This window comes from Haemorhous mexicanus, chromosome 17 (assembly GCF_027477595.1).
Source record: "Haemorhous mexicanus isolate bHaeMex1 chromosome 17, bHaeMex1.pri, whole genome shotgun sequence".
Taxonomy (NCBI): domain Eukaryota; kingdom Metazoa; phylum Chordata; class Aves; order Passeriformes; family Fringillidae; genus Haemorhous; species Haemorhous mexicanus.
Genome location: NC_082357.1, coordinates 1,101,606 through 1,113,683, shown reverse-complemented (window position 1 = coordinate 1,113,683; position 12,078 = coordinate 1,101,606). Strand labels below are relative to the sequence as shown.

Below are 12,078 nucleotides of genomic sequence, written 5' to 3'. Positions count from 1 at the left end.
CCTGTGCTGGCAGCTGTCACAGAAGAGAAGTGTTATGCCCCCCCCTTCCCCCCTCTTTAGGACATCCCTGGCCAGATGTATTTGGGTTGTCTGGAGCTGCTAAAAGCCCCTCATGGTGCAGTCAGTGCCTCTACAGGCAGAGTCTGAGCAGGAGAAAAGGAAGCTCTGCAGGCAGGTGCATGGTCCAGACATTCTTTAGCAGGCAAAGCTCCAAGGCCTTTGAGGTTTCTTAGGGACATGTGAGGGAGGTAGGACTGCATGGGCACTACATGATGCCCTGTCACCCTGAGCCAGGGCAAATCACTGGGAAAGCCAGTGTGGTAAAGCCCCCCTCTCACCATCTGCCATTACAGGCTCTGGCTGGGACATCCCTGCCTGCAGAAACTGCAGAGAGCTTCTTTGATGATCTGTGCTTAAAACTCCTTCTTGTCTTGCAATGATCACTACCTAAGGAATCCCCTGCACTCCAGGTGTGAATAACTGCAGGCTGTGATGCATTCAGTGGATGAATGGTGTAAATAACATTTTCACTTCAGCTGAAGTCAGTCATGAGCCCCATCCTCACCTGGCACTGAACAGAGCAGGTTTACACCTCACCTCCCTCTCATCTTTCCTGTGGAGCCCTTAAATGATATCCCCTGGTTCCTCCCACGCCTGCACAGTTCAGTTTGCTGACTGCTGTGAGAAACTTTGTTATTTTTGGTCTTGTGAAAGTAATGTTTCTAATATCCTGGCTTTTAAAATCTTTCTGTGGGACCGCACAGTTCATGATGGTCCTTGGGGTTCAAATGCCATGATAGCCCCCGTGGCAGCACAGAGCCATGAAACCAGCAACTACTGGGAACCTGCCAGATGGATCAGATGTTCCAGTGTTGGATTTGTTTACTAAAGGCTGATACTGACTCTGGGGTGGGGAAATACCAAACCAAGAAAAAGCTCCTCAAACCTAAGATCCTGAGTCTTCTGCAACAGAGAACCTTGAGCAGCCCAGCTGGACAGTGGCAGCTCCTTGTGCTTGCAGTTCTCCTGTGTCACCCAGAGCTGGTGCCTGAGCTGCCTCTCTGCTCCTTGCACTGGGTGTTCTCCTTGCCTGCAATGGTATCTGAGCATCTGAGTTGCTTCTGCTGGATGTTTGCCACGTCTCTCCTCTTCCTTTCCAGTCCCTGCTGAAAGAGTCTTCCCCCACCCTTTCCGACTCTGTGCAGGGATATTAAAACAGTGTAGCAGACATCCTGCTCGAGAGCACTTGACCTTATGTCATCTCTCTAATTAGAAGTTAGGATCAGCCTCATCTTCCACGGCAGCACAGACTGGCCCAGTGCTGACATTTCCTCAGGGAAGAGGCTGCTGGTAAGGCTCTGGCTCTGATTTGTCCTCAGATCCATATTATCCAGTGCAGCTCTTGGATGAGAAGTAGTTAAAAAAATCCAGATCTCCCATTCCTACCACACACCCCTTACAGCAGGCAACAAGCAGTCTTTGCCAGCCATCAGTCAAAGACTCTAATCTTACAGACTTTTTTTAATACTGCATTTCCTTATTATTATTTCTCCCACCTTTTGCTTCCCAGTGCTGCCAGAAACCCCCTCTTTACTTAGGCAGGGGGTTTGCAAAGGAAAATGTGATTCAGTGTGTGAAAAACTTGATCCTAGAGAGAAATTCTGCCTTGGAGAAATACTTTCTTCCCCTAAGCAGGACAGCATGTGACAATGCTGAAAGGAAACCTCAGTAATTACTGCACTGAAAGCTCTGGTTATGGGTTTGGGAGTTTTCCCTGATGCTGCAGCTGGACTGTGCCCTATTCAAGCCCACACAAAGACTCTTGCACAAATACACAACCCATATATTGACTTCCAGTAGTGTAAGGAAAATCTGCATTTCACCCTGCAGAGAACGAGCTGCTTTCCTTCTGCCCTGTGCTGCCTCTTTCTGCTGCTCCAGCACTCTTCTTGCTCAACTCTATCCCTCAGTGATTCAGCCTTCATGCTTAGACCTGCTGGTCACACTGCCACAGGGCGTTGTAATGCTCTGGCCCAGCCCCTGCTCATGCAGGGCCACCCAAGGCTGCTTGCCCAGGACTGTGTCCAGATTGCTTTGGGATATCTCCAAGGATGGAAACTCCACCAGCCTGTGCCAGTGGTCGATGACCCCCACAGTGGAAAGGTGTTCCCTGCTCTCAGGCAGGGTTTGATGTGTTTCAGTTCATGACTCTTGCCCTTGTGTTGTGCAGAGCTCGGCGACGCCGTGACTCAGATCTCCTCAGTGAATGTGAGCAGGGCAGTCCTGTGCCACATCTGCTCCTGTTCCCCCTCTTCAGGCACTGCTCAGCAGCCCCTTTGCCTTTTGGGGGACAAAGCCTTGGTAAGGGGGGTGCCTGTGCATTGACTCAGACCCCTTACCTGCTCCTTGGTCCTTTTCTGGACTTGGTGGCAGAGAGCCCTTTCTCCTGCCACACTCCTGCCTGTGCTGAGCTCACAGTGGGAGCTCTGGGGGCTTGGGCAGCAGCGCCCCAAACCTGGCAGTGTCCAGGCCTGCAGGGTCAGGGAACAGCCTAGAGTGTGGAGCCCTGGGGCTCTGCAGGGTGAGTGTGCTGTGCACACCTGGGGGATGGGTCTGGATCTCAGCTGATCTCCCACGTGAAAGGAGGCCACAGGGCTTTCCAGCTGGATTGGGAGTTTTGGGTGCAGGATAAACATGTTCAAAGCAATCCAAGCCCCATGTGGGCAGCTGATCTGCCTTCCTGGATGAGAACAGAATGCCCACCACCTTTGCCTCTGGCTCACCATTTTGCATTAGGGGTTGCTGCAGGAGTCTGTCACCTTTGGCTCCAGCCCTTATCCACGCCTGAGCCTCAAACCAGGAAAGCTCAGACTCCCCATTTACCATCTCGGCAGCTAAACATGAGGAGTGTTCCCACAGGGATGAGTGCTGCAGGTGACAGAACACTCCCCTGCATTACCAGGCAGGTACTGGGGCTGGGAGCAGTGGAGGTGTTTGGGGGAAGCTGCAGAACCAGGCCCACCTGGGGGCAGGGACAGGCTGCAGCTCCTCTGCTGTCCACTGTTATTTAACATCTGGCACTGGGGAAGTTCGTGAGAACTTCACAGTTCTTGTAATCAGTCCTCCTCACAGCGTTTTCTGGTTTTGTGTAAAGGATTATAAAAGAGCACTGACTCATTGAGAGTTTCATTAAAAGTGTGTGAGTGTTTGTGAGTGAGGTTTGGCAAGGCAGTTAAAAGCCACTGTGCATTTCTCCTTCCCTCACGTGAGCCACCAGGCGTTCAGCAGGAGCAAAGTGCTCCCACAGCAGTGACACAGTGTTTGCTTTAAATGTCACCACGAACCCCAGCTGAAGGTGACTTCCTTCCCCCTGCAGCCCTGATGTGAAACACAGCCTGGTGATGTGAAACACAGGCCAGTCCTGTGCACCAGTCCAGGAACGAGCCCTGACTCAGGAACCACACTGGCTTCAGGCTCATCACAGCTGCAGTTCTGCAGGGAGGAGTGCTGGGCAGAGCAGGGGCACAGCAGGACAGTGACAGTGCCAGCAGTGCCAGTTGCAGCAGGGCTGAGGAATGCTGCACATGCCAGTGCTTGTGTGCAAGTTTAGGGATGGAGAGCTTTGTTCTACTGATAGGTTTTATTGGTTAATTCAATCTTTTAGTCAGAACTTAAATGGATTTTGATAACTCCAGAATAAAGATGTTGGGAGGAAAACCCAGCCCTTACCTCTAGTTTGCCTTGCTGCTGAGCACAGTGGGGCTGTCAGCAGCACACGGATGGGCAGGGCAGCTGCTGCAGGCTCAGCTGATCCAGGCTGTTCATCCCCATCCCAGGGCCTGGCTGGGCAGCTCCCAAACCTCTGCTCTCACACACAGGGGTATTTCAGCATTTGTCCAGCTATAATTGTTCTGCCAAGGCCAAACCACAAAGCTGGAGGATCCAGTGAGTGCCACCTCAGGCCTGGGAGATGGTTGAAGTGATGCTCCTCCAGCTCTGGGTGTTCTGTGATTCAGAGGGGGGATCCTTGGTGTCCCATGGGCCTGCCCATGGGATGTGTTCAGTGTGAGGGGGCAGGACAGGGGACAATCCTCTGCAGCACAGCACAATCTGAGCAGCAGCCCAAGCTGGGCCTGGAAGTGACAGTTCCTTCTGGCCACTCTTTCCCTCCTCACACCAGAGCACTCACTCCCTTGAATTCCATCCCTTTCTCCTTTTCCCTCTCCCAGCTGAAGGCACAGCTGTGACAAACTCCCCACATTGCAGCAAGCGCCTGCCAAGGTCACCCCTCTGCCAGGAGGCTCTGCCAGGATTGCTCCTCTCCCTCTGCCTCCCAACTCTTGCCACAATTCCCACCTGTCTGGGCTCTGTTTGGTTTCCACCATCCCACCAAAGACAAGAGAAATCCCTGGAATGAGCTAGGCCTTTGGCTGGTCCTGTGGAGTGGCAGGACTGAGACCCAGAGGCTGAGAAAAGAGAGATAAAATAGAGGAGATTCCTGCCCATCCTCCTCCTATCTACCTGCACTGCTTTGGATCCATTGGACTGTTGGACAGAAATGAGGCTTTTCTCTCCTCCTGGAGAAAAGAAACATCCACATGTCCCCCCTCTCCCCTTCCCCTGCTCTGCCCACCAGGCTGTGCCCTGGGTGGATGTTTCTCCATAGGCTTTATCTCCCAAGCCCCTTTACCCTGGGAATGGGGCAGTGGCCCGGGATGGCAGTGGCTGCAGGAGGACATCTGCTCTTGGGGTTTGCTTTAGCTGCTATTTGTTTTCCTCTGTCACTGCTCTCACTGTGCTTGGCAGCAGCGGTGGGAGCTGGGGGAGGGCGCAGAGGGGGGCTGGCTTTGGCCCCTGCCAGTGGAGAAGCCAACCTGACAGCTGAGGATGAGGATCCCCTTGGCCCACAGGACACAAACCCCTCACCAGAAGAGGCCCCCAAAGGGATCCAGAGCTCATGGCTCCAGGGCAGCACAGGAGCTCGAGCCTTCAGGCTGTGGGAGAGGAGAGGGAGCCAGACAGAGACCCCCAAAGAGGGGGCAGCCCCCCCCTCCCTGTGAGTGTGGAGGGAACAACTCTGGAGAGAGCCCAGGGAGGCCACAGAGATGCCCCAAGGGCTGGAGCCCCTCTGCTCTGGAGCCAGGCTGGCAGAGCTGGGGGTGCTCACCTGGAGAGGAGAAGGCTCCAGGGACACCTCAGAGCCCCTGCCAGGGCCTAAAGGGGCTCCAGGAGAGCTGGAGAGGGACTGGGGACAAGGGATGGAGGGACAGGACACAGGGAATGGCTCCCACTGCCAGAGGGCAGGGCTGGATGGGATATTGGGAATTAGGAATTGCTCCCTGTGAGGGTGGGCAGGCCCTGGCACAGGGTGCCCAGAGCAGCTGTGGCTGTCCCTGGATCCCTGGCAGTGCCCAAGGCCAGGCTGGGCAGGGCTTGGAGCAGCCTGGGACAGTGGGAGGTGTCCCTGCCATGGCAGGGGGTGGGACTGGGTGGTCTCTGAGGTCTCAAACCATTCCATGGTTCTATAAAAACATCTCCCTTCAATCCATCCCCTCTCCCTCTCCATCCATGAGTGACCCTGCCCTGCCCTTCATCCTTCCCAGGGCTCTCTGGCATGAGCAGCCAGCAGAACTCCCCAAGGAGCTGCAGGATCCTTGCAGGCTGAGGGCACCTGCGGTGCTGGCAGGGCTGAGGCACGTGGGTAATGGACATGGCATTCACTGGAAGCAGCAGGCTGGGAGCATGGATGGTGAATGCCCAGCTCTGGAAAGACGAGCAGGATGCTTTGTTCAGCAGAGGGATTTGTCAGCAATGATGGCAGGGAGAGGATCCTCCACACCTCCCCACTGGGAATCCCCTGGGATTGGGTTTGGGAGCGGTTCCTCAGGGATGGCAGGCCAGTGCCAAGGAATTCCAGTGGAGAACATCCAGGAGTCCTGGTACAGGCTCAGCCTGGCACCCACAGCCCCATTCCCTGGGGACATGCTGGGTATCACCATGGCTGCCCCCTGCCCCACCAACAATGGGGTGCACACACCTCCCACCCCACGAACCTGCTGCCTGCCATGAAATGGATGATCACCCACCTGGATGCCCCCAAATTGTGGGTGCCCTTCTTTCTGGATACCCACCCCATATCTGGAGGAGGACATCTGGAGGATGCCCTCCCTCCCACGTACCCACCCACTGGACATCTCTCACAGCTGGATGTCCCCAAATCCTGAGTGCTGCCTCTTCTTGGATGCCCCTCCCATCTGGATGCTCAGCTCACATGTGGATGCCCCCCTTCCTGGATGACACCTGGGTGTCCCGCACACACGGATGCTCCCCAATCCCGCTCCCCAATCCCGCTCCCCCAGTCCCGCTCCCCAGTCCCAGCTCTGCAATCCCGCTCCCCCAGTCCCGGTCCCCAATCCCAGTTCTGCAATCCCGCTCCCCCAGTCCCGCTCCCCAGTCCCAGCTCTGCAATCCCGCTCCCCCAGTCCCGCTCCCCAGTCCCAGTTCTGCAATCCCGCTCCCCCAGTCCCAGTTCTGCAATCCCGCTCCCCCAGTCCCGAGGTACCTCCTCCCACGTCGGGCGCTACCCCGCCCGACTCGCTATCCCATCATGCTCCACTTCCCGCAAGGTACGCCGGGAGCTGTAGTCCTTCGTCTCTCAGCCGTCCGCTGGTCCTGCCCCTTGAGCTCTCAGGGGCGCGTCGGGGCGGGGCACTTCTGATTGACCTGTATCTAAGCCTATGGAAGCGGCGAATATGTGGAGGAGGAGGGGCCATTTCTGATTGACGCACGGTTTAACCTATGGGAGCGGCGAGAGCGGGGCGGAGGCGCCGCCTGGTCTCGGGCGGACGCGGCGGGTCCGCGAGGCGGGGGCGGCCCTGCCCGGCTGAGGTGGGTGGCGGGACCGGAGCTGGGGCTGACCTGGCGCGGTGCTGCGGCCCGGCGGGGCGGAGCGGGCTCGGGGCCCGGTGGGGCGGCGGCGCTTTGTGCGAGTGGGAGGGCGGAGTAGAGCCGTGTCAGCGGCGGGGGCGCTGCGGGGCCGGGCCGGGCCGGGCCCTTCCTCCGCCTTCTCCTCCTCCTCCTCCTCCTCCTCCTCCTCCTCCGCCGCAGGTCCCAGCGCGGCCCCGGCGGAAGATGCGCGGCCGGCGGTGAGCGGCGGCGGGGCAGAGGCCGCAGCCCGAGGCTGGCGGGCGGAGGATGCGGGCCGGGCCGCCCCGCCGATGAGAGGCAGGATGGGCACCCAGGGCAGCCCGGTGAAGAGCTACGATTACCTGCTCAAGTTCCTGCTGGTGGGCGATAGCGACGTGGGGAAGGGGGAGATCCTGGAGAGCCTGCAGGACGGCGCCTCCGAGTCCCCCTACGCCTACAGCAACGGTAAGGGGGGCTGGGGCGAACCGGGCCGCAGGACCCCCTTGGCTGTCACACCCCTGTCGCTGTCACCTCCCCCTCCCATTGCTGTCACCCGCATCCCGCGGGGACCCCCAGGGCCGTCACCCCAGCGCCGAGCTGGCGGGCAGGGAGGGGTTGTTTTGCTTTTGCCTTTGTTTTTTTTGTTGGGTGTTTTTTTTTTTTTTTTTTTATTAACTGGGAGCGCAGCGCGTGGCAGGCAGCTCTGAGGCCTTCTCAGCTCCTTGAAATGCCCCAAATCTGGAGGAGAATGTGGGCAGAGGGGCTGGTGTCTGATGTAATCCCTGGATGCGCAGCCGGACCCTTCCCAAGCGGTCCCGCTCGCAGGGCAGGGCTCCCTCCCTCTCCCCGGCTGCCACAAGGACCGAGCCGTTCCCAGAGGAAGCAGGGGCTGTAACAAAAGAACTGGAGCCTGATTACCAGCTCGGAGCCGCTCTGGCTCGGTGGCTGTACCGGGAGCGGCCGGGTTGGCTGATCCACCTCCTGCCACCGTCGAGGTTCCTAATGGAGCCCATGACGGCCCATTAACTACGGTATCACAAGACCGTAATTAAGAGCCAAGGAGTAGCGCTGTGCATTTCCTGCAGTTACGGTGTAGCACTGCCTGGCGGGGTGCGGGTCCTGCTGTGGGTGTCAATCTGTCATCGTTCCCCCTCCTCCATGCACAATAACATCCCCAAGGGCTCAGACCCTGCATCATCGCTGCAGCCCAGGGCAGGAGCGGGTCGTGCCGAGTTTTGCCTGTATCAGGAACCCGAGGGAATCGGGAGCTCCTTGGTGCTCTGCACGGGTCAAATTTGGAGCGTGCAGAGTGGTGTGGCTCCCACCACACTCGGTCCTTGGAGCCACCACCAGCTCCCCAGGAGCTGATGCAAATGCACACCTGCTCCACAGAGATTTACGGGGAGGTGGTGACTCAGAAGTGGAGCTGCCTGTGAAATGGGAGCAGCGCTTCAGGAAGGAGAAGGCTTTGCTATCGTTCATCTCCTCGGGTGTCTATCTGAGCTGGTGTGGTTTGCCTTTGAGAAGGTGCTGGGTGCTTCAGAGCTTCCCTGAAGAGAGTTTGTGTTTCTGGAGAGCCTGCCTCACCTTGGATCTGTCTAACTGCTCCCTGGGGTTGGTGTTTACTATGTAGAGTGTAACGGGGTGGCTGTTTTGTGAAATGTGGCAGTTGGAGTTGTCTCCTGATTGAAGTGGATTTGAAGCACACAGGGCAGGAATAAGAAGTGAGTTAAGTGGGGTCTTTGGTATAGGCATGAGACCCAAAGAACAGGGATTTTGGCTATGGCTGTAGACCTTTTGTCTCAGAACCCACTGTTGTTTTGTAGCAACTAAATACCAGCATCTTCTTGCTGGTATTTAGTTGCTACAAAACAACAGTGAAAAAGAAAAAGAAATCTCAGTAATAAGAAATCTCAGGATAATTTCAGAACCTTCCCTTGTCCTCTGTGGGCAATTGAGCCCATTCCTAATTAGAGAATTAGGTCACATACTGTTGTTTCACAGTAATATATGCTGTGATAGTCTCTGCTTCTGTTGATTCTGGGAGGCAATGCACCTTTAGGATAATCAGCTGGAGTGGCTTTGATATCCAAGTGAATTTGATCCTGCTGATGCTGCTGACAGCCTTGGCAGTGGAACTCCCTGTGCCTCTGGCACAGCTGGGATGTGCTGACAGAGCATGCTGCTTCCCTTCCCTGACAGAGACCATCTCCTGAGCAAAGGCTCTTGGATTTTGGGAACAGCTTGAGCCTGGCATCCTCTTTGGCACGTACCTAATGCCATCCCAAAACGGCAATGCCAGAATATTACGTGGAGGTTCTCTTTGTAAATCTGCTTGTAAGCACGTTGTCCTCATCCTCATTCCCTCCCAGATCCCACATCCCAATTTTAAAATGAGTGTTGTGTCATCGACCACTGTTTTGGTCAGTGCAGAAAGCACAACTTGTGTGTGCTTTGAGCTGCTCTTGTGGTGGGGACATCTCGTGGGGAGCTCAGGTCCCTGACCTTGGCAGGAAGGGGAGAGAGAGCATTTGCCTTCTCTGTCTGGTTGGGGTCTGCTGCTTTTACTTGGTTTTGTGGAAACAGTTGTAAGCAGCCAAGTTTTGTGATGCAGCATAGAATGGATTGTCCTTCCAACTTGGGGAAGGCACATGCTCAGAAGTGAAGCTCTGTAAATGTAGCTCTGTATTTTAGCTGCTCTTACCCAGGCTATTAGAAAAGAGATCGACGGATTCCTCTCTGCTCTGTGGGCATCTGGGTGTTGGATCAGCTCACAGCTGAGAGATGAAAAGCCCTTTTTCTGTTGGATTTTAGGTGCTGTAAGCAGCCTCTGCCTGCCTGTGTCCAGTATATCTGAGAGCCTGGGATGCAGTGGGAGCTGTGTCTGTCATACAGCACCATAGGTGCTTCTGTCCCTCCTTTTTCAGGATCCCTGAGCAGCAGTGTCACTTCTCAGCACAGCCTTGGAGCTTGGCACCTCGTTCTAAATCGGGCACATCTTATATTAGCCCCTGCAGTTCCTGTGGTGCATAGCAAGGCCTCAGCAATGTCCTTTCTTTAAATTGCTGGCAAAATAAACCTCCTCTGTGGGAGCAGAGGTGGTTGTTACTCCTGGTGCAGGAGATGTGAGCAATGCCCTGACCATTGCTGCACCAAGCTGTGAGGGCAGTGAGTATGGAACTTCTAGTGACAAAAAGGTGGCATTTTGAGAAGGAAATTGACATCCAGTTGTCACTTGTGTGTTCCTTACTAGGTTCGTGTTGAGCTATGGAGTATATCAGTCTTCAGGAGCGTCAGCCAAGCATGCTCCCTGTGAAGAGCAGAGAGTGTTGGTTTTGTCCTGTTGTAACTGATTTGGACTTAGCTTTTGCCTTTTCTTGGCCATCCACAGAAGACCCTGAATTAAGCCTTCCTACTGTTGTTTGGACAGGGAGAACATTAATGCTTTTCTAGGCTTCCAACGTTGTCCTTCTACCCAGCTTTCACCTTCCCTTTCCCAAATCTGCAGTTGTGGAGGCAGGATGCTGTTCTTAGAGCCTCACTGCTGCTCTGGACAGCTGGAGGATCTCACCTGGGAACCTAAAATCCTGCATTTTCCCTGGATGCCCTCTGTGATGTCAGTGCTGGCTCCTTCTCTCCAGGTGCAGCGAGGGGCTGCTCTATGCCATGAGCCACAGGGTTACACCAGACTCAAGTGAAACTGTGCCTTACTTGTGGGTGAGTTCCCTGCACAGATCACTTTGGTTTTTAAACAGCTGTCCTCATCCATCCCCAAGCACTGCTGCAGGACAGAAATGTGTTGGTCCCGGGGTGGTTTGGGACTTGGATGTGGTGGAGCTGCATGTGAAGCAGGGGCAGTGTGCGTGCCGTGCGTTAGAGGCACGAGGCTGCTCCTCACCTGAGGGACCTGTGGCTTTGTCACCACCGTGTCACACATCTCTAATAGCTGGTTATTCATGTGCTGAAATGATCTCATCCAGCAGGTTTGTTGGCTTGCAGGAGCAGCCAGCCCTGAGCTGAGTCAGGGCAGCTCTCTGTGCTCGGCAGGCAGGAGGGCTGGCACTGCCCTGTGAGACAGTGCTGGTGTCCCAGGAGCAGGGCCAGGGCTGGGCTCACCACACAGACCTGAGTGTGATGTGCTCCCTCCTCACATGATGGAGGGCTTTTTCTGCGGCTGCCTTCCCCCTCACCTGCTGTTGTTCCCACAGGAAAGCAGAAATGTGTATTAGGGAGAGAGTAGAGCGTGTTTTGGAGCAGATGGCTTTGACTGGAAAGGGGGTGGATTTTTATTTTTATTTTCCCTGTCCTCAGCTTGTATTAAGAAAGTGGTGAGGATGCAGCCAATGTCCTCACTCTGATCTTGTGATGAGCACACAAAAGCTGAAATGAGAGCCCTGCCCTGCACAAAGTTGGTGCTGACACCAGCCCTAATGCACGGAGCCCCAGCACCTCCTTTCAACCCTGTCCCTTGGCTGGGTTTTAGTACCTTTATTCAGGCACCATCCTTAGGTATCCCACTGTATCCTACTGCTGTCCAGATCCAAGGCAATGTCAGGGAAAAGACCCCTGAACTGCTCAATGCAATAGCTGCTGACAGGTTTTATGGTTCAGGTGAAAACTGGATCTTTCTCAAGAACTCTTCCCCAGTAGCAGAAGTGCAGGAATTCAGCTCCTGGGAGCAGCAGCAGCAAGCTCACTAGGGCTGGGGTTCTCTGCCAGGAGCAAGGGCTGGGGCAATGCAGCTTCCTACCCTTTCTCTGGCCAGGAGGAACAGGAGAGGCAGCTGAAGACACTGCCCAGCCCTTGGAGGTGGTCGGTCCCTTCCAGCCCCACTTTTTGCCTGGGGGCTGCTGTTAATTACCAGGTTGTTTGAGTGATCCACAGCTTTGGATGTCATTTCCCTCTGGTTGTTTCTGTACAACTGTATGAATCTGGAGATCCCTAAGTTGTTTCTTTCAAGTCTTCCTTTACAGCAGTTCCTTTCCTGATATGTCCTGTAACCCCTCAGGCACCAGTGTGCAGCCAGAAACTCCCCTGCTCGTTCCATGCCAACCAGGAGATAACCTGTCCTACAGCAGCCTGCTGAGGCAGAGGGTGAAGAGACACTTTGTGTTATCCTCACTGCCATGGAGGGCATGTGAAGGGATGTTTCCCAGTGCTTCTGCTCCTTGC

The 12,078-nt window shown here is 55.3% G+C and overlaps 1 protein-coding gene across 1 annotated transcript in view; it reads left to right on the top strand.

Moving 5' to 3' along the window:
* Positions 1-7,088: 7,088 nt before the first annotated feature.
* The window catches only part of RAB40C (RAB40C, member RAS oncogene family), a 38,320-nt gene continuing 33,330 nt past the window's right edge, over positions 7,089-12,078 (top strand). Inside the window, exon 1 of the mRNA XM_059861339.1 lies at positions 7,089-7,371. Within this exon, the coding sequence (XP_059717322.1) occupies positions 7,218-7,371 (154 nt within the window). The 5' untranslated portion in view covers positions 7,089-7,217. The remainder of the gene's footprint in view (positions 7,372-12,078) is intronic.